Source organism: Micromys minutus (genome assembly GCF_963924665.1).
Source record: "Micromys minutus genome assembly, chromosome: X".
Classification (NCBI taxonomy): Eukaryota; Metazoa; Chordata; class Mammalia; order Rodentia; family Muridae; genus Micromys; species Micromys minutus.
In genome coordinates this window covers 91412195-91438378 of record NC_137970.1, presented here as the reverse complement: position 1 = coordinate 91438378, position 26184 = coordinate 91412195, and the positions used below count along the sequence as shown (strand labels likewise).

At 38.6% G+C, this 26184-nt stretch overlaps 1 protein-coding gene across 1 annotated transcript; it reads right to left on the bottom strand.

The window, feature by feature from the left end:
* Positions 1 to 93: 93 nt before the first annotated feature.
* On the bottom strand, positions 94 to 22858 carry NKAP (NFKB activating protein). The gene is made up of 9 exons (XM_080910736.1): positions 22313 to 22858; positions 18859 to 18939; positions 13979 to 14049; positions 13657 to 13797; positions 10898 to 10961; positions 7857 to 7966; positions 7692 to 7767; positions 6431 to 6580; positions 94 to 2972 (listed from the first exon to the last, which is right to left on the bottom strand). Exons 1-9 carry the CDS (start codon positions 22690 to 22692, stop codon positions 2798 to 2800), a joined length of 1248 nt encoding a protein of 415 aa, XP_080766862.1. The 5' UTR covers positions 22693 to 22858; the 3' UTR covers positions 94 to 2797.
* Between the last annotated feature and the right edge of the window lie 3326 nt (positions 22859 to 26184).

Below are 26184 nucleotides of genomic sequence, written 5' to 3'. Positions count from 1 at the left end.
TTTTTGTTTTTTATTCATTATCTATATTCTGCAATAAGTTGTTTTCTGTTTTTGAAAAGATTTTTTTCAACACTATATCATGATTTTGGAGTCTGGCAAGCACAGAGTTGAGTCTTGAACATTACTAAAGTTCAGCCATTGGCCCTTAGCTGTTTGGTCCTTCTCTAGGCCTACCTCCAAGCATGATACAGTTTTCTGGGTATCTAAATAACAAAATGGCAACAGTTCTATACCTCATACTAACAGTCTGAAAGGCTAGACTAGTCACAGACCTCTTCTACTGTAAGGTGAGCCTCACTGCTAACCTCTGAAACAGAGTATTCTGGTATCTAGAACATACCATCATGCTCGTGATTGCAATGAAGCAGGGATGGGTTGCCACCCTTACTCATTTCTGCTCTTGTTTCTGTCTTCGCACTGGAACATCATGTATTCCTAATTCATAAGAATTCCCAATGGGACTCTATGCCTGGTCACACAATTTTAAAATACCAAAGACAAAATTACACTACACTTCAAAAGACAAAGACATACAAGGAACACAGAACACTTGTAACAATTCATGTGGTAGGACTGAGCAATTTCTCTATTTTTACTATTATCTTTGTACAACAAATAAAAACAAGGAGAGAAAAATCCTGTGAACAACAGGTGAACAGGTGAAAAACTAGGTAAGTCTCTTTAGAAAACAAAGTATTTAAATTATAATAGTTTTACATAGATTTTACTTGGGCATAAAGAACTATAAAGAATACAGATGAAAGCCTAACCACTACCATGTTCACTGGGAATGTAACAAAGAGGGAATTCTGGCTTAATGTTTTATTCAATTATCAGTGTGCATGTGCGCGAGTGTGTGAGTGTGTGTGTATATGTGTGTACACAAGTGAAAGTTTCTTCCTCTGTAGACCAGGAAAGATTTGTTTTTGCAGATGATGGCTGACCGAGAACTCAGGGGACAGAACACAGTTTGAAGGGATAATTCAAACAAGCTGAAAGTAAAATACTTTTAGCCCTCCCTCCACTTTTTAAAGGTCTGCTAATAAATACATTTCTGGGAATGATATGTTTTAAAATAAACTCCTGTTTTTTTCATTGACTGTATATACTCTGTGGAGAAGAATCAAAAGAAAATATAATTTTGCATTGAAACTATATTTCCTATTAAAAAAGAAAAACATATCCAGCTGCTTGGAGCCAGTTAACAAAAAATAATGCCCCTACAGAATAATTTTTAAAGTAGAGATTATAAACTTTACATTGTATTTCATGAGGAAGTGTATGGATTAATAAGACTTCCAACTTTGGAACCTAGTTTCCATTAGACTTTAGGAAACTACAGACGTATCAGACTGAGAAGTATAAATACAGTGAATAAATTTCAAGTTTAAAGATCACAGATTTTACTACATGCTAACTGCTGTTTAGTTCAGCAGTTGTGGCTTAGAAACACAGTTTCCCAGAACATATATTAAACTTTTCAAACAGTAATGAAATGAGGAGGGTTTCTACAAAGTTAAAGATTAAAGACATGATAGATATAAAAAGCTGAAGAGCTTAACAATGTTTAAAATAAAGTCCTAGAGCAAGGCGCAGTGGCGCACTCCTTTAACCCTAGCACCCGGAAGGCTGAGGCAGGGAGAACTCTGTGAGTTCTAGGCTATCCGGGACTACATAGTGAGACTCTGTCTCAAACAAGAAATCTGGGAACATAAAGCACACCACTGAAAATGTTTACTATTTTACTTTCATAATCATGAAACAGCCTAATTAAAATACTGACTTCTTATATTTTCCCTTATTAGCACTCTTGATACTCATTTTTAACATACTACCCTATATTAAGTATCAATTTAGATAGAAATAGTTTCCTTATATTGGCACAATAGACTTCCCAAAACTGTTTTTGATTTTTTTTTACACTGCTGGGGACGTAGCTCGGGGCCTCATATGTACATTTTAACTCTGAGCTATACCCTAGCCATTGAAAGAACAATGTTAAGTCATCTATTAAGAACCTGAAACACCTAATGCTCACATTTTCTATGCCACACATCTGTGAGTTAGCCATTTGGCTTGCTTGGTTTGAGAGCAGAGGTAGAGTTAGCCCAAAATACATTTCTAGGGCCGACTATAGAAATAAGTCAGTTTTCAAATTCCAGAGTTGCTGTGTAACACCTTCATTTTGCTAACAGAAATAGCCTCCTAAACAGTTTCTGTCAAGCACATTTGTAACACATTCAAGACATGTTATGAAATTCCCAAGTTCTGCTGGGGTAGAGACAGACACTGTATGGAGCTAATAACAGTCACAGCAGATCATGATGTGAGAGAGATTTAAAATTCTCATTCATCTGCCACTTTCTCTCTATGCCGTCTTCCTAACATAGCAGGACTTCATTCAGAATCTGGACTTTTAAACCAGAAGATCAGGGTCAATGTTAAAAAACCCCAAATAACTTACTAACTATATCAACAAGCATCTTTTATCGAAGGACTGAAGAATTAAAAAGAAGAAGGCACAGAAGCCCTGAAAAGCCATTTCATAGCACAATAGCCTTTTTGGCTGGGCCTGGTGACACATGCCTGGAATCTCAGCACTTGAAAGGTGGAGACAGGAGACCAAAATTCAGAGCCATCGTGGCCTCAAAGCCTGAAGCCGACCTGGGCTAATTGAAACCACACATTAAAAATTTAACTCAAAACAGAAATAAAACAATAAGCTTTTTGTGTTTATGTCTAGAACCCACATTTCCTTTTCAGTGTTAAAATATCCACTTGTAAAGTCAGAAAGCCGTCACTTGTCATCCTTCCCTTTGGTCTTTCTGTATACCATCTCTCGAAAGCTGGCCAGAATCTTGTTCTCCCTCTTTCGTCTTTCTTCTTGGTTAAAGGATGCAAGGGCTCTCTTCTCATCAGCACTGTAGATCTGGTTCTCTTTCCGAAGTCGAACAGCCTCCATTCGGCGATGCCTGGAGACAAATTTTATGTGTGACTTTATTTTATACTAATGATTCTTAGACCCCTCTTTTTCAAAGAATTATTTATTTAATATATATGAGCACACTGTAGCTGTCTGCAGACACACCAGAAAAGGGCATCAGATCCCATTACAGATGGTTGTGAGCCACCATGTGGTTGCTGGGAATTGAACTCAGGACCTCTGGGAGAGTAGTCAGTGCTCTTAACCACTGAGCCATCTCTCCAGCCCATAATAATTCTTATAGTATGTTGTTATTAATCCTTCCTTAATATAGAATCTTCTATTTAAAAGGTGGTAATAGACACTGGATATGGGTTATTAAATGACTGTGTATCTTACATGTTGATGTTTCCTTTTCCTTTGACTTATTTCCAGTATTCAGATAATACTCCAGTGCTTTGTCAACACAGGAGAGACCATTCATTTCAAATACTGAAGACAAATTGTTTTTCTTATTTTAATAAACCAAAATGGGAAACTTATTAAATGTTTTAGGTTACTTTTTCAGACAGGATTTCATTAAATAGCTCAAGTTAGCATGGAGTGGTATGCAAACCAGGCTGGTCTCAAACTCACACAGAGCCACCTGCTCTGCCTCCCAAGCACTGAAATTAAAGGCATGTGGCCACCAAGCCCAGCCAGTAATAGTGGGTTTCAGTCTAAGAGTTAGATAATGTAACATTGTTTTTTTCAGTGTACTAATGGACATACTACCAGAAGTGTTTAAAAGGTCCTGTGGCATAATAACATCCTTTCAAATATTTGGCATTGTCAGAACTTTGAACCTTTTCCTATGAAATATGTTCAAAACAGTATTTCATCCAGGTCTTGACTTCCATTTCCAGTAACAATGATCATTTGATTTATGTATAGAACATATGTATTCTTTTGATAAATGGCCCTGTCATTTTCCCATATTTCTTTTATAGGTATTTAAATATTCTCACTACCAAAACATTATCCATTGTGTGTATTCCATGAATCTTATATGAACCTAGAATTTTCACATTTTAATGTGTCTTTTCATGGACATTAGTTCTTATGTTAGCAAACTTCTGGGTAACACATTTTTTGTTTTGTTTAGAAAACAATTTTTTAGGGCTGGAGAGATTGCTCAGTGGTTAAGAGAACTGACTGTTCTTCCAGAAGACCTGAGTTCAATTCCCAGCAACCACATGGTGGTTCACAACCATCTGTAATGGGATCTGATGCCTTCTTCTGGGGTGTCTGAAGACAGCTACAGTGTACTCACATATATAAGATAAATAAGTCTTTTTTAAAAGGAGGAGGAGGTCCAAAAAAAGAAAAAGAGAAAATGTTTTAATATAAAAGACACCCTCTCTGAAAGTACTTAATCTAGTGGCACTGCCTTTTATACGGTGATTTGGTATTCTACATGATTTTAACACAGAGATAATGTTTTCACTATATCATTTTCTGAATACCTGTTTCTGTACAGATCTGACATGCTATATCATATACCAAAATTGCAAAATTTAGGTTCTGCATTTTATCCCACTGAATATTTATGCTATTCCAAATGCTTTCTAAAGCCTGCAAGTTCCTTATGTTTTCGTCTTCCATAGGTCTCATCTTATTTTCCTACTGTTTTTCATAACTTACATGGCTACTTTTTAGTATAAAATACTTTTAGAACCACTACTAAGTTTCATGAACTGCTGTGATGTTGACTGGAATTTTACTGACTATAAATCTGAGAGAATTGACTTCACAATATTGCTATTCTAACTTTGCACATGCTATGTCTCCACTGATATGGATCTTCTTTAATGTTTATCTTTATTATTACTATTATTTGTTTTGGTTTTTTTGAAGACAGGGTTTCTCTGTGTCGCCCTGGCTGTCCTGGAACTTGCTCTGTGGATCAGGCTGTCCTCAAACTCAGAGATCCACCTGCCTGCGCCTCCTGAATGCCAGGATTAAGGTGTGCACCACTATGCCCAGCTAATTTTTTACTTGATTTTTTTTTTAAATTTTATGTGTATGTGTGTTTTTGCTTGAATGTATGTCTGTACCCCACATATGTGTAGTGCCTGCAGAGGCCAGAAGAGGGCTGCAGATTCCCTGGGACTAGAGTTACAGACATGTGGGTACTGGGACCTGGGACCTCTGAAAGAACAGTCAGTGCTCTAAACCACTGAGCCATCATTGCTCCAGTCCCTTAATATTTCTTCATGTCTTATAGTCTTCCATGTGGAGGTCTGAGGATTCTTTTATTAGGATTTATTTCTAAATCATTCATATTCTGATACTATTATGAATGTTTAATTATATTTAACTATATTTAACATATACAATTATACATTGTTGATTATATTCATATATATTACAGATGTCTTGTTTTATATTTTCTAGTCGCCTGTTGCTGAGATTTAGAATCACAACTGGTTTTGTAATGACTATATGCAACCATTTGTTAAGCCCCTGAAAAGACTGAAATGTGAACAGTCATCTCAATCACAAAAATGGCTATGTTGAATGGCTACCTCCTTACTGATCCTTATATCTTTAGTGACTTGTCCTTGTCATACTGTGTCATCCTCAAAAGTGATGTTAGTTTTTAGACATCAAAAATTCTGGAGGTACCTCTGAGGTGCAACATGTATTTGTTTCTGGTACCAATTCAAATCAGTTAACATTTTAATAGTTTGTAATCTTAACCCACAATTGAGTTTGATTTTAGTACTGCTACCCTTACTCTCCCTGAGTAGTCAAATATTTTATGATTCTTCTACAGTTTTCTTTCCTCATGCTTAATCTGACATCTTTCATGATCCTTAATTGATATTCATTCCAGAAATTTTGGGCCTCTGAGAACTAACAGCAAACTCAAAAATCAAAAAAGATTATCTTATGAAATTGTTTTCCTTACTACTGGAATCCCATATGCCTTAACTATATTTACCAGAGGAAAAAACTAAAACTTTAACTATATTTACCAGAGGAAAAAACTGGAAAATACTGATTCATTAAATTTGGATACAGGGCTGGAGAGATGGCTCAGTGGTTAAGAGCACTGACTGCTCTTCCAGAGGTTCTGAGTTCAAATCCCAGCAACCACATGGTGGCTCACAACCATCTGTAATGAGATCTGATGCCCTCTTTTGTGTGTCTGAAGACAGCTACAGTGTACTCATATACATAAAATAAGTAAATAAATCTTTAAAAAATTGGTTATACACAGAGTTTGAGGCTAAGTTTTATATATAGTTGAAACTTATTTGGGAATGTTTCTTCTCATGAAACTATTATCTCCTCTGTGTGTGTGTGTGTGTGTGTGTGTGTGTGTGTGTGTATGCACATACATGTGTATACGCTCTATTTTCCACTAGGAAATAGTCAATGAAAGCACCAAAATATAATTCTAGTAGTAACAAAGAAGAAAAAGAGCTAATCATGGAAACTGACTCAATGCTAAGAAAATACCTGCTACCGCTCATGACGTAACCGGAACATTCAAATGATGCGATCTCTTCACTTGTCAAGCCAATTTCACCTCTTCTGGGGATTCGCTTGCCGGCTTTTACATATTCAGCCATAGCTGCACCTTCACCAGGTAACAGAGCGTGGCCATAGCTAAAAAGTAATTCAGAATTCACAAAAGGTTCATCAAACCAGCTCCAAAGGAAATGACAGCACAAAATGTTTTTCCTCAGATGGTAAGAGCAACAGTGCTGTAGCGTGCTTGATGTAAATCTCTTAGTTGGTATTATAGGACACTGGACTACGTACGACCTGTATCACTAACCAAGAAACGTATAAATAATTTGGAAGAACAAAATAATGTTCACAAGTATAAATTCACACTTTATAATTGTGGATTAATTCATCAGCTATAGATAGCCAGTACTGTTTCTATCCTGGGCTCATTCATTTAAAAAAAACAAATAATATAACTCAAAATAACTTGTAACAGACAATAATGCCATTCCACAAAAATTATGGTTTGCCTTTGATTAAAAGAGATTTTAAGAGCAGTTCAGTGATCTTTTCTTGTATTCATATTAAGCTTGAAGCTTATAGCACAAAAGTAATCACTACATTTGGAAAGTTTACATATTTACTACACTATAAGTTAGACATAAGTAGAATGGTATGGGCTGCCAAGAAGGCTCCCGGGGTAAAGGCATTCATTTACTGTCAAGTCTGCGGAGCTGAGTTTAATCCTTGGTGCCCATATGGTAGAAGGAGAGAACCAACTCCTAAAGGTTAGTTGTCCCTTCATGCCTTCCCCTCCCCCAAACAAATTAATACACAAACTAATAAAACCTTTAAAAGAGGCATTACATAAGAGAGACAGAAGATGCTTGAGGATTAAGGGGAGACAGAAATCACAAGCCCTTAGAGAAGCATTTGCAGCTACTTCCGCAAAGGGGCCTTGAAGGAGAGCTAAAGATCTTGTTTTGATTTTGTAGAAACAGAGTTTCTTATAACGCAGGTTGGCCTTAAGATCACAAAGTAGCCTAGAATGACCCTGAGTTCCTAAACTCCCTGCCTCCTCCTCCCAAATCCTGGGAGCACAGGTATAAGCACCACACTGAGCTAAAGAAAGTGCTTTAGATATTGCAAATTCACTGCTACTGACTGAGGGCACAGTTCAGTGGCAGACTGCTAACCTACACAAGAACACTCAGCAGAAAACAAAACAACTGACAACAAGACCCCACAACCATACACCTCTACTCACTTCAAGGGCTTATCGTCTTGGGAGGCAAGTGTTTTGGGAGCCTCTGGGCCAATCAGATCTGATGGTTCTTCTGCCTCTGCATGAAATACATTAAGAAACACATTCATATCTTGACTAATCAGTTAATATTTCAACTGTTTTGAGTTAGTCAATACAAGAGCCTACTTGATCGATCCTTCCACGGATTCTCTAGAAATTCTTCTTGGGACTCTTTAGAGCTCGAATCACTGGACACGTTTCTGTTTTTCTTAGACTTCTTTTTCTTGTATTTCTTCCTGCAAGGGTTATAATTTAATACAAATTAAGTATTCTCATGTTAAAAGGCATCCTTACTTTTCTTTTTAAAGAAAAATATCAAAGATTTATTTATTTATATGCAAACTGGTATTTTCTGTTCATGAATGTCTATGTGAGCATGTCAGATCCCATAGAACTGGAGTTATAGACAGTTGTGAGCTGCCACGTAGTTATGGGTAGTTGAACCCAGGTACTGTGGAAAAACAGCCAGTTTTCTTAACCATTGAGCCATCTCTCCAGCCCCAGGCATCTTCAGTTTTCATGGGAACAAAAAGGTTGAAAAAATTATCTGAATTCCTAGATTATTCAAACTTTTTGATCCAATCTTCTCAGTTAACCAAATAAAATTTTGCTATTAACAAGAAATGACAAGGAGCTGGGAGAGATGGCTCAGTGGTTAGAGCACTGACTGCTCTTCTAGAGATCCTGAGTTCAAATCCCAGCAACCACATGGTGGCTCACAACCATCTGTAATGGAATCCAATGCCCTCTTCTGGTGTGTCTGAAGACAGATGCAGTGTACTCAAAAATAAAATATAATTTAATAAATCTTTAAAAAAAAGAAATGACTAAAGAATCAATGAAATACATTTATCATATAAAAAAGATAATAGAAATGAATTAGTTTAAAACCTGACTCTCAAGCAGGAGATAGTAGCTTATGCTTATAATCTTAGCACTTGGGAGCTAGAACTAAGAGTCCAAGCCATCCTATGTCGTCCAGTAAGCTTGAGGCCAGCCTTGGGTATATAAGACTTGATCTCAAGAACAAACATATTATAACTAGAGAGATGATTCAACGGTCATTAGTGCCTGATGCTCTTCCAGAGAACTAGAGCTCGTATCCCAGCACACACATCAGATAGCTCATAACCACCTCTAAGTCTAGCTCCAGGGCATCTAAGGCCCTCTTCTGGCCTCTCCAGGTACTTGTATGGACACTGTGCGCGCGCGCACACACACACACACACACACACACACACACACACACACACACACAGACTTAAATGAAAATAAATCGTTCTAAAAATATATATAACAACCCCAAATACAGAAAAAAAAAACTAGTGAAAAAATAAGATAAAATAAAACACACAGGGGCTAGAACGGTGGCTCAGCAGTTAAGAGCACTAACTGTTCTTCCAGAGGTCCTGAGTTCAATTCCCAACAACCTCTTTGTGGCTTACAACCATCTTTATTGGGATCCAATGCCCTCTTCGGATGTGTCTGAAGACAGTAACCGCATACTTGTGTATATAAAGTAAATAAATATTTAAAAAACAAAAAAAACACAGAAATGAAAGTTCTCATCAGTGTGAGCATTAATAAGAATGTTCAGTATAATGATTTAAATATATGAAATATGTTTAAATAACAGCATTCAAAGTAAACTACCACTGTTTTGCAATCTCAATACATAATAAATCTAGACAATGACCAACAATGTTTATTAATATGACAGAAGGAAACATTAGTTGCCTACTGATGGTAGTACACGGCCCCACCTAGAACACATTCCTAGCCAATATTCTAATTTCAACCTTGCCAACCTTGAGACCCCTTTCTCTCCAGGAAATAGAAATGAGAGAAAACATGCTAATTCACTCTGTATAACCATTATAATTTAGGGACATTATTTTCATTCTGAATTGAAGAAAATGAAGGAAAAAAATGCAGAGGACTGACTGCTAAATTCTTATACAGGATCAAAGTTCTTTTAAAAAAAATAGAGTACTCATCAAAAACTCAGGTGTCAGCAGATGCTGGCGAGGATGTGGAGAAAGAGGAACACTTCTCCGCTGTTGGTGGGGTTGTAACTGATACAACCACTCTGGAAAACAGTCTGGCAGTTCCTCAGAAAATTGGACATAGTACTACTTGAAGACCCAGTTATTCCACTTCTGGGCATATACCCCAGAGATGCTCCAACATACAACAAAGATACATGCACCACAATGTTCATAGCAGCTCTATTTATAATAGCCAGAAGCTGGAAAGAACCCAGATGTCCTTTAGTAGATGAATGGATACAAAAATTATGGTATATTTACACAATGGAGTACTACTCAGATATCAGAAACAATGACTTAATGAAATTCTTAAGAAAATGGTTGCATCTAGAGAATATCATCCTGAGTGAGATAACCCAGTCACAAAAGAACAGACATAATATGCAGTCACTGATAATGGGATGCTAACCCCAGAAAGCTCGGACTGTCCCAGAAACAACTCACAGATTATATGAAGTTCAAGAAAAACAGAGGCCAAAAAGTGGAAGCCTCAGTCCTTCATAGAAACAACAACAACAACAAGTATATAGCACCCATTCAGAGTAGGGTACACCTAGACCTTAAATCATTAATAGCTCAAGAGCTAAGAAGATAGCCTTGTGGCAATTTTTGGTATTCACAGATCATTATATTTAATCTATACATACCAAGAAAAATTTGGCTATTTCCATGTTATGTTTTGATTTACATGTACTTTATGCTCATTGTAACTAGTAAGTTTTCAATGTATACTATCAAACCTTTAAAAAAAATCAAGTACTGACAAAAATATATTCATATAGTTTTATGCCATAATGCTTTTAAAAATCTGTACATTTATCTTCTTTTTTTAAAAATAAAGTTGTAAGGATAAAAAGACCTTTCTCACCAAACATAAAAGAAAAATGAAAATGTAAAAAAAAAAATAGAGTACTCTTTAAAGGAAGGTACTAAATTGTTGAATTATTTATGGAGAGAATGATAACTCCAATTAGTTCCAAAATAAACAGAGGGTGGTAGACATTACCCATTGAAAGTGAGTGCTCTGGATACACACACACACACACACACCCACACCCACACACAATGGACAATTATATTATTTCACATAACGTTTTTTAAAAGAAAAGAAAAACTGACCCTCTTCGTTTCTTCTTCTTTTCCTTTTTCTTAGCTTTCTTTGCTCTTCTTTTTGTATCTTCATCTGCAAATTAAAGTATATTGTTATTGAAAAAATTCTGAAGTTCAAAATTGTTAAAAAATTTATTTTAACAGATAAATATTTCATTATCACAAATATTTATTTTTATTACAGAGGAAAGAGATTCATTGAACCTTGCCATGAATTATACTAGGGGCAGGAGTCAAAGAAACTGAAGTTATGGACTGGTAAGATGGCTCAGTGGGTAAAAGTGCTTGAGCTTAAACCTAGAACTCTCTGATGGAAGGACAGAGCCAATTCCTGTAAGCTGTCTTCTGATCTCTCCACACACTGCCTATCACATATATGAGTGCACACACACAAACATATACAGCAAATAAGTGTAAGAAATTAAAATCACACTAGGTATTAACTTATTCACTGAACTGACAACGCTGGTTAAGTAGGAATATGTCCCATTTCAAAGGAGGTACATGTAGAAATGTTTAGCTAAGAAATTATGACTTAACTAACTTTAAATAACACAGCAACTCTCCTGATCCCCGTATTTTAAGCAGAGTTAAAATAATGAAAGTTAATAATGATGATTAGCATTATTCCCTTTATTTTCCTGAAAACTGTTAAAGCTTCAAAGTGAGAAAAACAAAACCAAAAAGAAACAACTCTGTGAGTGTGGCAGAGAAAGCTAATGTCTTCCAGAAGCATCAGTGTAATGTGGGCTGAGAAAAGCAGGGGTTGCTCTGTATATCCAGAGGAGTCTGAAAATGAGCTAGTGCACTAGCAAGACGACTCAAGTAGGTAAGGGTGCTTATTGCTGGGCTTGGGGACATGAGTTTGAGCCCCAGGACCCTCATGATGGAAGAAGAACTACTTTAACTTCTCATAGTTAATCTTTTTTAAAGATTTATTTATTATATATAAATAGACTGTAGCTGCCTTCAGATACTTAATCTCTAATTTCCATATATATGCTGTGGTGTGCACATCCACATACAAAAACAGACATATACAAAATGAATTAATGAAATGTAAGTTAACATGTGACTGGTTTGAGAAGATGACTGAGGAATGGTTGACAGGAAAGAGGTAACTCTTAAGCCATTTGTTCTTTAACTTGGTTAATTACCAAAGCACACATGTCCACTGCTGCACTGAGTAGATGCAGAGAATGACTGGCTCTGAAGGCTTCTATACCTACCATGTGACACACACTAACTAACAATTAAAAACTGCAATATTCAGGCAAATGAGTGGAATTGAGAATATCATCCTGAGTGAGTATCCCAGTCCCAAAAGGACAAGAATGGTATGCACTCATAAGTGGATATTAGTCATAAAGTACAGGATACCCATGCTACACACCCAAAGATACTAAACAAGAAGGAAGGCACGAGAGGATGCTTGAATCTCACTTAGAAGGGGGAACAAAATAGTCATAGGAAGGAAAGGGAGGGAACCAGGTAAGGAGAGGGGACAGGGGAATGGTGTGGTTCGGGATCCAGTGTGGGGAGAGACAGGACAGGGCCAGAGGGCCAAGAGAATGAACTGAAATCTGCAGTGTGAAGGGGAATACCTCAAAGACATACCAGACACCTGGGGTGGGGAGGCTCCCAGGAATCAATGGGGATGACCTGAGCTGAGATTCACTGCAGTTGGGATATGGAATCTAAAGACACCACCTCCTATAGCCAGGCAGGAACCCCAGTGGAGCAATAGGGATACCAACCCACACACAAAACTTGTGTCCCCAAAAGTGTCCTGTCTACAAGAAATGCAGGCACAGGGGATAGAGCAGAGACTGAGGAAATGGCCAGCCAATGACTGGCCCAATTTAAGATCCATCCCATGGGCAAGCACCAATCCCTGTCAGTATTAATGATACTGTTATGCTTACAGACAGGAGCCTAGCGTAACTGTCCTCCGAGAGGCTTTACCCAGCAGCTGACTCAGACAGATGCAGAAACTCACAGTCAAACACCTGAAGTAGACTTTTATGGAAGAGTTTGGGGAAGGATTGAGGCCCCTGAGCAGGATAGGAAAGACCAACAGTGTCAACTAATTTGGACCCTTGGGAGCTCTCAGAGACTGAACCACCAACCAAAGAACATATACAGGCAGGACCTAGCTCCCCTCTCCACACATATGTTGCAGATATGCAGCTTGGTCTTCATGTAGGCCCCCAACAGCTAGAGGGGAAGCTATCCCAAAAGCTGCTGCCTGTTTGTGGACTCTGTTCTCCAATAGGACTGCCCTGTCTGGACTCAGTGGGAAAGGATTGTGACTAGCCCTGCAGACTTGATATGCCAAGGTTGGGGGATACCCAGGGGCAATTCTACCCTCTCAGAGGAGAAGGGAAGGGGGAGGGGAGGGCCTATGTGAGGAAGGAGACAGAGGAGGACAGTGAATGAGCTGTAAAGTGAATTTAAAAATTATAAATAAGTAAATAAACTGGAATATAATCAGAAAATTAACATGGCCATAAGTGTGGTTATAATTCAACAAATGTTCACTTGCTGCTCTTCCAGAGGACTTGGGTTTGTTTCCCAGCACTTACATGGTGGCTCACAATTGTCTGTAACATCAGTACCAGGAGATCTGCAGTTCTCTTCTAGTCTCTACAAGCATCAGGACTCCACATGGTGCACAGACATGCTTGCCAGCAAACAAGCATCCACATAATATTTTTTTAACAATTATAATACATTCTAGGATTTGCAGAATTATATGACTTTCTTACCACTGGAGTCTGTGTCAGATTCAGAGTCACTGTCGCTATCTTCAGAATACTTTTTATGTTTTCTTTTAGATGACTTTTTCTTTCTCTTTTTCTTTGCTCTTTCTTTTGAACGACTAGATTTTCTTTTCTTCTTCTTATCATCTATTGTAAGTACAAAAGGGAAATTAACTTCTAAAGAAGTATTTCTAGTTTTCTTCTATATTTGAAATACTGAAAAGAAATAACTATTTGGTAGTTTGAGTAAAAGCAAAGTCTAGTATTCAATTATTTATAAATACTTTTAAAATTTATAAATTAATAAGTTCCTTATCTTAAAAATTACCTTCTGAACTAGATGCTGAAGTAGTGCTTTTTTGGGGTTCTTCATCCTCTACTGGTGTGTGTTCATCAGAGCTGAAATACAGAAAATGGTTGTAAGAAATATGGACCACAGGAGCATTAAAATACGTACTTAAAATTTTCAGTAACAGCACTCATTGCCTAAGAACCTTTAAAGGCAGAATTTTTAAAAGTCTTTTTATTATTATTATTCAAATTTTGTATTATTATTATTATCATCATCATCACCATCATATTTTATCTTATGTATATAGGCATTTCGGTTATATGTATAACTGTGCCCAGTCCCAACAGAGGCCAGAGAAGGCATCAGACCCTCAGGAGATTGGAGTTAAAGAATGGGCTCAATGTGGGTGCTGTGGTTCAAATCCAGAGCCACTGAAGAACAGTCAGTGTTCATAACAACTGAACTCTCACTCAAGTCCCCAAAGGCAAGTATTTTTTGTAAGAGCATATTCAACAGTCTACTACCTTTATAATAATGTGACATATTTACATAATGCTTTTGAGCTTACACAATACCATAAGAAATGTGTACTATTTAAATTCTCAGAAGAAACTCACAAGGAAAAGTTGGGAAGTAGAAACTATAAGATCAAGAAAATATGAAGGTTAAAGGAAGCATTTGTGATTTTATTATTATTATTTTGGCTGCAGGAATCAAACCCAGGCCTCAAAAGTCCTAGGCAATTGCTTTATCTCCAAGTTATATCCTAGATCCATAATTTTAAGTAGGTGAAGGACATGTGCTAGAACAATTCCCATATCCCCAGAACTACAGAATTTGTAAAATAAACTTTTTGTTTTGGAGTTTAGAAATTTTTTTACATTTGTTTAGAGCACACATGCATGCATTTGTCTGTGTGTATATGTATATGTATGTACATTACTGTAGAGGTCAGAAAACAATTTTCAGGATGTGGTTATCTCCTTCCACCCCATGTGAGTCCCATAGATCAAAGTCAGAGTTGGCAGCAAGCACCTTTACCTGCTGAAGCATCTCTCTGGCCTGGATAGTTTTCTTTTGAGGTAGGGTCTCCAGCCCATCCTGTGGGTTGAACTCTCTAAGTAGCTAAGGATGACCTTTCAACTTTGACCCTTGTGCTTCTACCTCTTTAATCCTGGGATTATAAACCATGCATTGTCATGCCTGGTTTATTTAGTGCTAGAGGTCAAACCCAGGGTCTTATGCATTCTAGATAAGCAGCTCTGATCTGAGTGTGTCCTGCACTTGCATAGAACCTGAGTTTGACTCTTGGAACCCATGTTGGGTACCTCACAATCACCTATAACTCTAGCAGCTCCAAGTAAATCTGATGTCCCTGGCATCTGGGGTCACCAGCACCAGTTTCAATGCACATATCCATTGAAACCTATATAATATACATAACTAAAAAAATAAAAATAGCCAGATATGATGATGTATGCCTTTAATCCCAGCACTCAGGAGGCAAATAAATCTGTGAATTTGAGCCCAGCCTCATCTTCACAGTGAGTTTTCAGTCCAATCAGGGCCACACAGTAAGACCTTGTCAAAATAGTAAATAGACATTTTAAAAAATTCTTTGGGACAACCTTTAAAGAATTAAAATGCCTTGGGCTCCCAAAGGGTGTTCTCTCTCATATTTTGTCTTCCTTTCCTTTAAAGTCTTGAAGATCACACATGGAATAACTTAAGTATTATCTATCAAAAATATTTTTAGGGTTCCTTTTAACTCTCATTCAATGTGTTCAAGTTTCTATCTATAAGAAAAACTTTCAGGTAATATCGCTTGATTGCTCTAACACAAATTATAGGATTCTTGTTAAGCAACACATCTTCCAAGTCGAAGAGTGGAGCTGGGTATGGTAGGACATGCCTTTAAACCACACAGGCAGAGTTTGAGGACAGCCTGGTCTACAGGCAGCCAAAGCTACACTGAGGAACATTCTCTCTTGAGGTGGGGTGGGGGTGGGGCATGAAACAGGAAGAAACTTCTGGGTAGCAGCAAAGAGAAAATAAATATGGGGGCCAACAAGTTAAACATGCTTGCTGTGAAGCCAGGTGACCTGAGTTTGATCCTTTGAATCCATACTGTGGAGAGAGCAACTCCCACCTGTATACTATGGTACACACATGTCCCCCTCCCTATAAAATATTAAAAACAGTTAAAAAGTAAATAAGTATGGGATAGAAAATGCAAATGCCCTTCAGAGCGTTTCGTATAGAAAGCTTTCTAAACGTCTCCTGTAGAGCAGACTGGGGTTACAGGTGTGCACCATCACTACCCAGAAGGAAACACTTTGTAAATACTAGGACATTAATTTAAAAGTCTTTGTTTTTAAATGAAATTATAAGAGGGATATAAACAAGTGGGATGACGAGGTGGCTCAGTGGTTAAGCACATTGGCTGCTGTTACAGAGGATCTAGGTTCAGTTCCTAGCACCCACATTGCAGCTCACAACCAGTTTAGAGGGATCTAATACTCTCTTCAGACCTCTGTGGGCCCAGGGCTTGTATGCAGTATATTTATATGTAATGTAGGCAAAACACTCAAAAAAATAAATGTTTTTATCAAAAAAATATAGGCATAGGCAAAAAGGTCTAAATAGGGTGCCAGTTATTCACTAAGTCCCCAGATCAATGAATGGGACCCTGAACAGCAAAGAAAAACCACTTAGTGAAGAGACAACTTACAGAATGGGAGAAAATCTTGCTACCTATTACATCTTACAGGAGGATACCAAGAATGTACAAGGAACACAGAAAAGTAAACAAGAAATCAACACAACTAGTAAATGAGCTAATGAGATGAACAGACAGTTCTCTAAAGAGAAATGCAAATGGCCAATAGACATGAAAAGAATGTTCAACCTCACCATCCATCAGGGAAATGAAAATGAAAACTGCACTCAGTCCATCTTACCCCACAGTCAGAATGACAGTCATTAGGAAAGCAACCAAGAACAAATGCTGATGTAGAGAACAAGGGGCCATTATATACTCAGTGGGAACGTAAACTAATTCACCTTTCTGTGGCAATCAGTATGAAGTTTCTCAGAAAACAAACAAAAAAGGTCCTCCACAGAATGTAGCTATAGTAGTCCTGGGCATCTGCCTGAAGGACTGGAAGTCACCACATCACAAAGACACTCACACAGCAATGTAAACTGCAGCACTCTCCACCGTGGCTCTGTTACCCAATCAAATTAGTTATCCAACAACAGAGGAAGATTTTAAAATGTAGCAGGTGCACACAGTGGAAACACTTTCAGTCAAAAGAAGAATGGAATTCATCACATAAAGGAAAATGAAGGCTACAGGAAGTAATCATATTGAGCAAGTTAGGCAAGTCTCAGAAATACAAATTTCATGTTTTATCCCATTTGGAATACCCAGATTGTATCCAGTCCTATAAAGTCATGTGTGTATATATAAAATGAAAAAAGAAACTATTTTGGGGAACAAAAGGGATACATGGGGTGGGGATTATAGGCAATTAATTTTATGTCTATATGAACTTCTTTTTAATTTAGGGGCTGGGGAGGTAGTTCAGTTGATCAATCCTTTGTCACATAAGGAGGACCTGAGTTCAGATCCCTAGCACACACAGACAAATGATGGACATGGTGGCACTTGCCTGCAACTCCAACAATGGGGAGGCAAAGTCAGGAGGACCCGTAGGTCAACCAATCCAGGGTATCAAATCAGCACCAGATTCATTAAGAAACTGTCTCAAAAAATAAGGTGCTGGGCTGACAAGATGCCTTAGCAGGGTAGGGGCACTTGATGCTAACCCTAACAACTTAAATCACATTTCTTCCAACCCACATGGTGGAAGAAGAGAACCCACCTCCTGCAAGGTGTCCTCTGACCTCTGCATGTGGTATTCAATCTCCTGCATGTGCACGAGCATGCACACACAGAGAGAATAAATAAATGATGTAAACTAAATAAAATGTAAATAAATGTAAATCAAAAGAGAAGAAATCACAGAAAATATCTGACTTCAAATTCTGACCCCATATATACACATTCACTCACGCACACTCATTTGTTTTCCTGGCTTTTGAGTACCTGCTTTTCCCAGCCGACTAGCCCATTGCCACCCTCAGGTGTGCCTTCTTTCTTAGGGAAATACCTCCATTTGTAGCACTTTTAAAAACTAAAACTCTTTGTTATGCTAACACCTAGTAGTTTGACAGTAAGTAGGTTAGTTGAATAAAAACAAAAAATCATAAATGTATTACTTTTTATAATGAATCTTTCTGAGTAGGAAACTGGTGCTTAGTGAGTTATAATTTAAAGACAGCAATTAACCCAGGCATGGTGATTTGTGCCAGTAATTCAGAGGGCAAAGGCAGAAGGATTGCTCTGAGTTTGAGTCCTGTCTGGGCTGTTACACAGAGAGTTCCAGATAGCCTGAATTACAGAATGAGAACATATCTCAAAAACAAAACAAACTACACACACACACACAATGAATGTGCTAAAATCTACTAGAAGTATCTGTAATCATTGCCCATTTCCATGTTTTTTTTAAATATAAAGGGTAAAATTGCACAAATCATAAGAAAGCAAAAGAAAAATCTGATAAGTACTTGAAGCTCTTCACTTAAAAATTTTGACAGTAGGGCTGTCGAGATGGATCAGTAGGTAAAGGCGCTTGCTGCTAAGCCTGATGACCTGAGTTCAATCCCTGGGACCCACATGGTGGAAGGAGAGAACCGACTCCTGAAAGTTGTCCTCTGACCTCCACCTGTGCACATACACACATGTACAGATAAATGTAAGAAAACATAATTAAAAATTATTTGACTACAGACTAGATTTAAACAAATGCTATTAACATTTTTAAACGGTTATTTTTTAACACACTTACTCTGGTTCAGGATTCTTTGGGGAAAGTCCCCAAACTTCAGGAGCTCCCAGTTCTCCAATCCTCTCTCTTTCACTTAATCTCCTAAAATAGATAAATATTTAAATTATAACTCAAAGGATGGATTGTTTCTTAAATGTATAATAATAAACTCAACAGGAGTCAAGTCTCCCAGTATTATTTTCCTCATATGTCTTTTGAGACAGGATCTTACCATACTGCCTGGGATGGCTTTGAACTCCTGAGCTCATGATCTAGCCTTCCAAGTACCTGGAGCTACAGAAACACGTAGATTTATCTATATGTTTAAAAAGTTAATAAAAACTTGGTTTAAGCTAGGTGATGGTAATGCATGCCTTTATTCCCAGCATTTGGGAGGCAGAGGCAGGCAGATCTCTATGAGTTTGAAGCCAGCCTGGTCTACAAAGAGAGTTCCAGGACAGCTATGGAATAAAGAGAAATCCTATCTGAGGGCAAGAGGGTGGGGGAGAGACTTTTAACTATAAACTCATTAGGCAGGATTTGATGTTCTGCAACTGGGCAGACCTTTGTTGAATGTGTGGCACAGATTCTAAATGTCCCCATTTCACTGTAAATTTTGACAGAAAGTTCCATATTTAAAAATACATTTGTTTGCTTATGTATGTTATGAAGATAAGGAAGTCTTGATTTGAAAACTTTCAGTTTTCAGGAACTGAGGAATTAGTGAAGAAGATTTAAAAAATGAAAATAAAGGGGATACTAGAAAGGAAAAAACATCTTACTTGACAAAAACTGTCTTCATGCTATATAAGGTTTATCACCAGTTTTCCTTTTAGATCCTTTTGGAGGTGTACATTCACTACTCTTAGGGGGAGCACTTTTTCATTTTAAGTATGTGACTAGTTCTATTTTAATATTTACTACAACTCATAAACTTAAAATACAGACTATGAGCTGGAAAGATGGCCCAGGGGTTAAAAGCACAGTGTTTTTGCAGAGGACTAGAATTTAGTTCCTAGTATCCAAGTTGGTTAGCTCTCAGATGCCTGTAACTCAAGCTCCAGGAGATGATGCTTCTGGCATCCCAAAGCATCTACACTGACATATTCATATCCATACACAGACAAACACACATGCATATCATTAAAAATATAATAAAAATAACACTGATGTGGTGGTGGATGCCTTTAATCCTAGTACTTGGGAGGTGAAAGCACGCAGATCTCTCTGTGTTTGTAGCCAGCTTCGTCAACATAATGAGTCCAGGACAGCCAAAACTATATATAGTGACCTTGTCTCAATTCCCTTGACCCAAAAAATAATAAAAATAATTCTTTGAAGAAAAAAATGAGCCTGAATTCCTTAAAGTCTGATGGCTTGTGACTCACATTTAAGAATTACTACAAAAGATAAAATTGGGTTTTCTTTTTTTTAAAACATCTTTGATCATGAGAAGAGGTATTGATAAGAACACAGAGAATTTTGGAGAATTTTGTATTTGGTCAAAACAGATAATTTAGAAGAGGAATACAACTGTTTTTAACTGCTGGGGGAAGAAAGCCTGCCCAGCCATAAAGAACACAAAAGTCTCTCATGTCTGTTGCTCTTATAATACAATACATTTTCTCATTTTAAAACACAAGTTATATATGGTCTAGTACCATGCCTAAGACATGTTTAACAGACACGATGAACTTCATAGCATCTAAAAGTACAAATGCACATTTCATCCAATCATTTAACATTCCAGTAAATTCTTTACACCTGAGACTGGATCTTCTCATGGAGCAGGGTCTAGCTAGCCTTCATTCAACTCCTGGTGATTCTGACCCGTTCTCAGGTGTTGGGATTAGAGACATGACCCTGGTTCAGCATTTTCTTTTTTTTTTTTTTTCTTTTTTAAAGATTTATTTATTTATTTATTATATGTGAGTACGCTGTAGCTGTCTTCAGACACAGCAGAAGAGGGCATCAGATCCCATTTACAGATGGTTGTGAGCCACCATGTGGTTGCTGGGATTTGAACTCAGGACCTCTGGAACAGTAGACAGTGCTCTTAACCGCTGAGCCATCTCTCCAGCCCAGCATTTTCTTTTCAACTGGCATAAGCCATGGGTACCATACCATTCAGGACTGTTTGTTTCTGTTTTCATACACTTATGGATGTTTTTACAACCTAAAACGCCTTGTTGCTAATTTCCCTCTCCTCTTCTGGGCTGCTGCTCCAGCTCAGGGCCTCAGGTTTGCTTGGCAAGCATGCTTCCCCTAAGTTACAGCTCCAGCTTCCATGAATTTTTAATGATGGAGTGAAGTTCAGAAAGTTCGAACTTGTCCAAGACTGCCCTGCTTCATGGCAAACAAAGCCTTCACACTCAGTGTGAAACTTGCCCTTTTTGTTATTATATTTTATTGCTTCCCTGCTGGAAAAAAACATGAAAGCATCTCTCAACTGCTGAAAAGTTAACTTGCCCCTCAATGCCTTTTTAAACACATGGTTCAGTGCCTAAGACATCATTTTTAACAAACATAATAAACTTCATATCTATTAGATACTATGACTAATGCAGCAACACAAGCCTCTTCCAGGGTATCACTCTACCTCAGGCCTACCTTAAATTTTCCCTGTAGTATAGGCTGGCCTCGAATTACTTGTGACAATCCTACCTGGCTTTCTGAATGCTACGATTACAGAAGTGAGCCATCAATGCCCAGATTTTGCATTTAAATATTTCTTGAGACACGGTCTCACGTAGACCAAGGTGGCCTAAAATTTGCAACATCAATGAGAATGACACTGTTTTGACTTCCCTCAAGAGCCTCACAGTTGCCACTAAAGGTTTGTGAGTCATTTTAAACTAAGGACTCTTACTAGAGGAGATCCAATTTCATTCCCACGTTGGTTTATCATGCTCAACACAGCTGAGACCACTTTACAAGACTTATCCCAACAGAGCCCCATCTAATTATGCCTTTTCCTCAGAACCAATACATACAATTAATTACAATACTTCCCAATTCCCTGCAAAACATTTCCACTGAAATATCCTCTTGTCTCAATTTTTTCTGTTTCTTCTTGCAACAAGAAACAGCTGCATGCCTACCAAGAGACAGGTACTACTAATTCTCTGATCAATAAAATCACAGACCTCTATTCAGTTTAGTGAGGAACAAAGATAGCTGCACGGATAATGGCACAACTAAGGAATACAATAGGGCTGAGCTTCTTAGTGATACCCGCCAGCAAGCCAGGAGGGGGAAGTAGGTAGTGGGAAACCAGAGCCCTTTATGAAGGAGTCTAGGGATGAATGAAAATGTAAGTTAGAAAGGATAAATTAAAAGGCCATGGTGTGGATTGAAGAAAGAGATGAAAAAGGGGCGAAGCGGAAGTTAAGCGAAATAAAACAAACAATGAACGCCAAGCTGGACTCAAAAGCAGGAGGAATCGTCCAAGAGAGGGTGAGGCGATCTCACTCACTTCTGCCGCAGACTCTCCTCCCTTTCCTTGTCCAGCAGACTAGGCCATGGCTTGTCGCCCCCGTAGGGACGCGAGTAGCCTCCATAATAGGCGGACGAGGATGCAGAAGCAAAAGGGGCACTCCGCTGTGTAGAAGGCCGTTCTCGAGAACGCGATCGAGAGCGGGAGCGATAAGATTGGTTTCTAGAGCTTTGGCTGAAGCCGCTCAGCGAATGGCTAAGGCCATTCCGGTCACCGAACCGAGAACAAGAGCGCGAGCGAGACCGGCGACCCCGCGGGGATCGGGAAGATTTGGTGGGTTTGGGGCTCCTCGACAAACTGCGACGTTTCCCCCCGTAGGCCTCCCGTTCAGGGCTACGCGAGCCGGACACAGGAGCCATAGTGGTGGGAGCTGAACCCACCAAGGGGCGGGACAAGGAGGCGCTCTCGCGACCCCCAAAGGGTCCCGGATACCGAGGGCCCTAGAGCTTGCAGCGTTCAAACCAGGAAAAAGCAAGCAAACAAACAAAAAACCCAACTTGAAAATAGTTCCGGGTACAGCGTTAAATCTCTTCCCCTGTACCCAGAGTCCTTGCACCCGACAGGAAGAGATGTGTGTATCTCTATATGGAAGCCGACCGAGAAACTGGAGCCACGCTCTAATTCAGTTCCTAGTGAGGTTTCTGAAATCTAGAATGCACTGGATACCTGAAAGAACATCCTGATGAATGCAGCGCGTATTTCACTGAGTAGCCATATAAGTAGCTCCGCCAATTCTCCCCGTATTTTGTGTGGAACTGTATTTGCCTGTATGGTTCGCGCGTATGAATCTGTGTATGTATTATAACCCCCACCCCTGCTTTTTTTTTAATCCCAAGCAAATAAAAGAGGGTTTATCACGATTAGGGTTAAGCTTTAATTTAAGATCATGGTTATCCAGTTAACTTAGAATGTATACATTCTGATAACTTCAATGTATTATACTCTGATTAATTTTAGGAAAATCTTAGTACGTAGGTTCCAGCCACCCATAAATATCCCACAAAACAAAGTTATAAAGGCCCTTAAAATAGTCCATCAAACACTAGCCCAGTAAAATATAAGGTAGACAATTCATAGTTGTATGTATTAAGTATTATTTTAGGTGAAAGAGCATTCAAATGTTAATTTTAAATTTTTCTGAAATTAAAATCCAATCATGCCATTTCCCCTTCCCTTTTCTACCTCCAACCATTTACATATGCCTCCTCTTGCTCTTTTAAATTTGTTGCTTCTTTTTCTTTAATTGTTATAAGTATCTGTAACTATAGCTGTTGTAAAGTTTTCACCAGAGAAGACTGCTTGGACATGGTTTTTAACCAATAGAAATTCTTTATTAGCTGGCCAGCAACTATACGAGGTGTTTGGGGTCCCAGCTTAGCCCCAGCCATTCTCAGGATAAGCTTTAAACAGACACACACACACACACACACACACACACACACACACACACACACACGTCCTGAATTGACATACTTCAGTTAACAAGAACAGTAAGCCAAAAGGGAAACTACAGAAGCCAAAAGGTAAGGTTAGAACCTTTAGAGACTTTCCCAGAATTATATACTTTGATGGATTATGTCTTTTGTTTTGACAGGTGATACTGTCTACATGCTGAGTTTTGCAGCCTGAATGGTACTTCCATCATAGAGTCAGTTGTGCTAAGGTCTGGGAATCTACTAAGGTCTGGGGCCCTGTTATAATAACCTGCTCAGTGCATCTATTACTTGTATGTTTATAATTTCAGGACTGACCATTTGGTACTGGATAATTAACTGACGGAAGACTATTTCTCCTGGCTCTCAGAATTACCTAGTTGCCTGTAGTTCTTTGTCTAGGGTTAGAGCCTCTTGATATTTCTCCCTTTCATGTTACCATAATCTATCTGCTAGTGTCATGCTTGTCAGGTGTTGCTTAAGTAGTCATGTTGCTGAAACGTTATAGTTTCCCTGGCATTTCTAAGGGATGCAGACTTCTTGTTCCTCTGGATCTTAAAACCTTTCAGCCCACTCCCTTCCTCCATGTTCCATGAGCTGTAGGTACAAGGGTTAGTTTGCATATGGATCAGTTTGGTCTGGGCACCACAGGATTACTTGTTCTCTATAATGAATGCAATATATATTTCATTGAGTGGCCTTATGAATAATACTGCCAAATTTGATTTTCTGTGGTAGTCTCTGTCTCTTGCAAAGATTAGTTTCTTTAATCTATAGAAACGATTGTTACACTTCTGTATGTGGGTGTAACTATCTCAAATGCAATTAAGAATTGTACTGGTTTAGTAAAGTGGTGGTTGTAGATTCTCTGCAAAGATCAACGACATCATTAGCCCTGGGTACTTGACTGGTTTTCTAGTAAAAGTTATCATTTCCCTCTTGTTGAGCAGGCCTTATTTTATTTGAGGATGAACAAAAATGTAAGGAAGAAAAGGATGAATAAAAGGGTTGTGAGGTGGAATAAAGAGAGGGATGAAAAAGGCAAGCAGGAATTAAAATACAAAGAGAAACAATGAAATAACAAGCCAGACTCAAAGGCCTGCAGACTCATCTAAGAGAGGATGCAGCCAAATGGAGAGCTGTTAGTTACTTTCGGGGTATTCATGCCCCTCCTGCACCCTTAGAGATAACATGTTATGCTGGTTGATATTGAAGTTCATAGTGAAGGACCCTAGGGGCTTTCACCAGCCTCACATCCACTGCCTCAGGTCAAGGCTGGGCCAGGTTCCATTCTCCATTCACAGTTCTTGGGAGGAACAAGACCATAAAACCTACAAAATGTACTGACTGATAGTCACCACCTGACCCTCTGGTCCCAGATAGAGTTCAAATGCATGTTATAATCTGCCCATGCTTGCTAGGCAATATATTCAAAGGTCAATATGCTTAGGTAGTAAGTTTAAACTGTAACCTTGATGATGTAACCTGCATCCATAAAAAGTTTAAAAATTTATTGTTATAGCCATTCGGGCTTGCCTTCTAGTCACTTGTCATGAGGGGCTGATTGAGGGTCAACCAAACATGATGGAAAAATAAACCTCTTGTGTTTTCATTGTACTCCTGTCTCACTTGGGAGGTCCCTCAGTAGTTAAGACTCACTTCAAGTCTTACATTAGCTGCCATTGCTGGTGTGACTCTTGGTTGTTCTGGAAGCTTGTATGGCACCTTCTGGTACCACAATTGCTAATCCTTAGGGAGGAGGCTTTCAAGTCCACTGTGTGTCATCTAGGACCTTGTGTGACCTCTGTAGTGTCTTTAAAATATGAACTTATCTTCAACTTCTGAAAGACAACAAAGAACAACAGCAATAGCCTATAATGTTTTGGGAGTCTCTTGAACTCAAAGAGGGGCTTCTTGCCAGGTCCAGCAGGGCTGCATAAGGGGGGGGGGGAGATGTGTGTGAGTGTGTGTGAGTGTGTGTGTGTGTGTGAGAGAGAGAGAGAGAGACAGAGAGAGAGACAGAGACAGAGACAGAGACAGAGAGAGAGAGAGAGACAGAGACAGAGAGAGAGAGACAGAGAGAGAGAGAGAGAGAGAGAGAGAGAGAGAGAGAGAGAGAGAGAGAGAGACAGAGACAGAGAGAGAGAGAGAGAGAGAGAGAGAGAGAGAGTTCCTGCCCCTGAAACGTTGCCAGGCCGTTGTTGATCACCACGTGTGATTGCTGACTGCTGTTGTCCTGGAACTACCTGATTTGCTGTCTGATCTCTGTGTTTTACTTTCAGTTTCTATTTCTAGAGAATATATTACCCCCATTACTCAGAACTAATCACTCCATAATAAATGAAACAGGTGTGGTTCTCAGGAATGAGGAATAGGGGTGGTCATGAGTCTGTGGTAGATGAGGAACAGGCCTTCCTC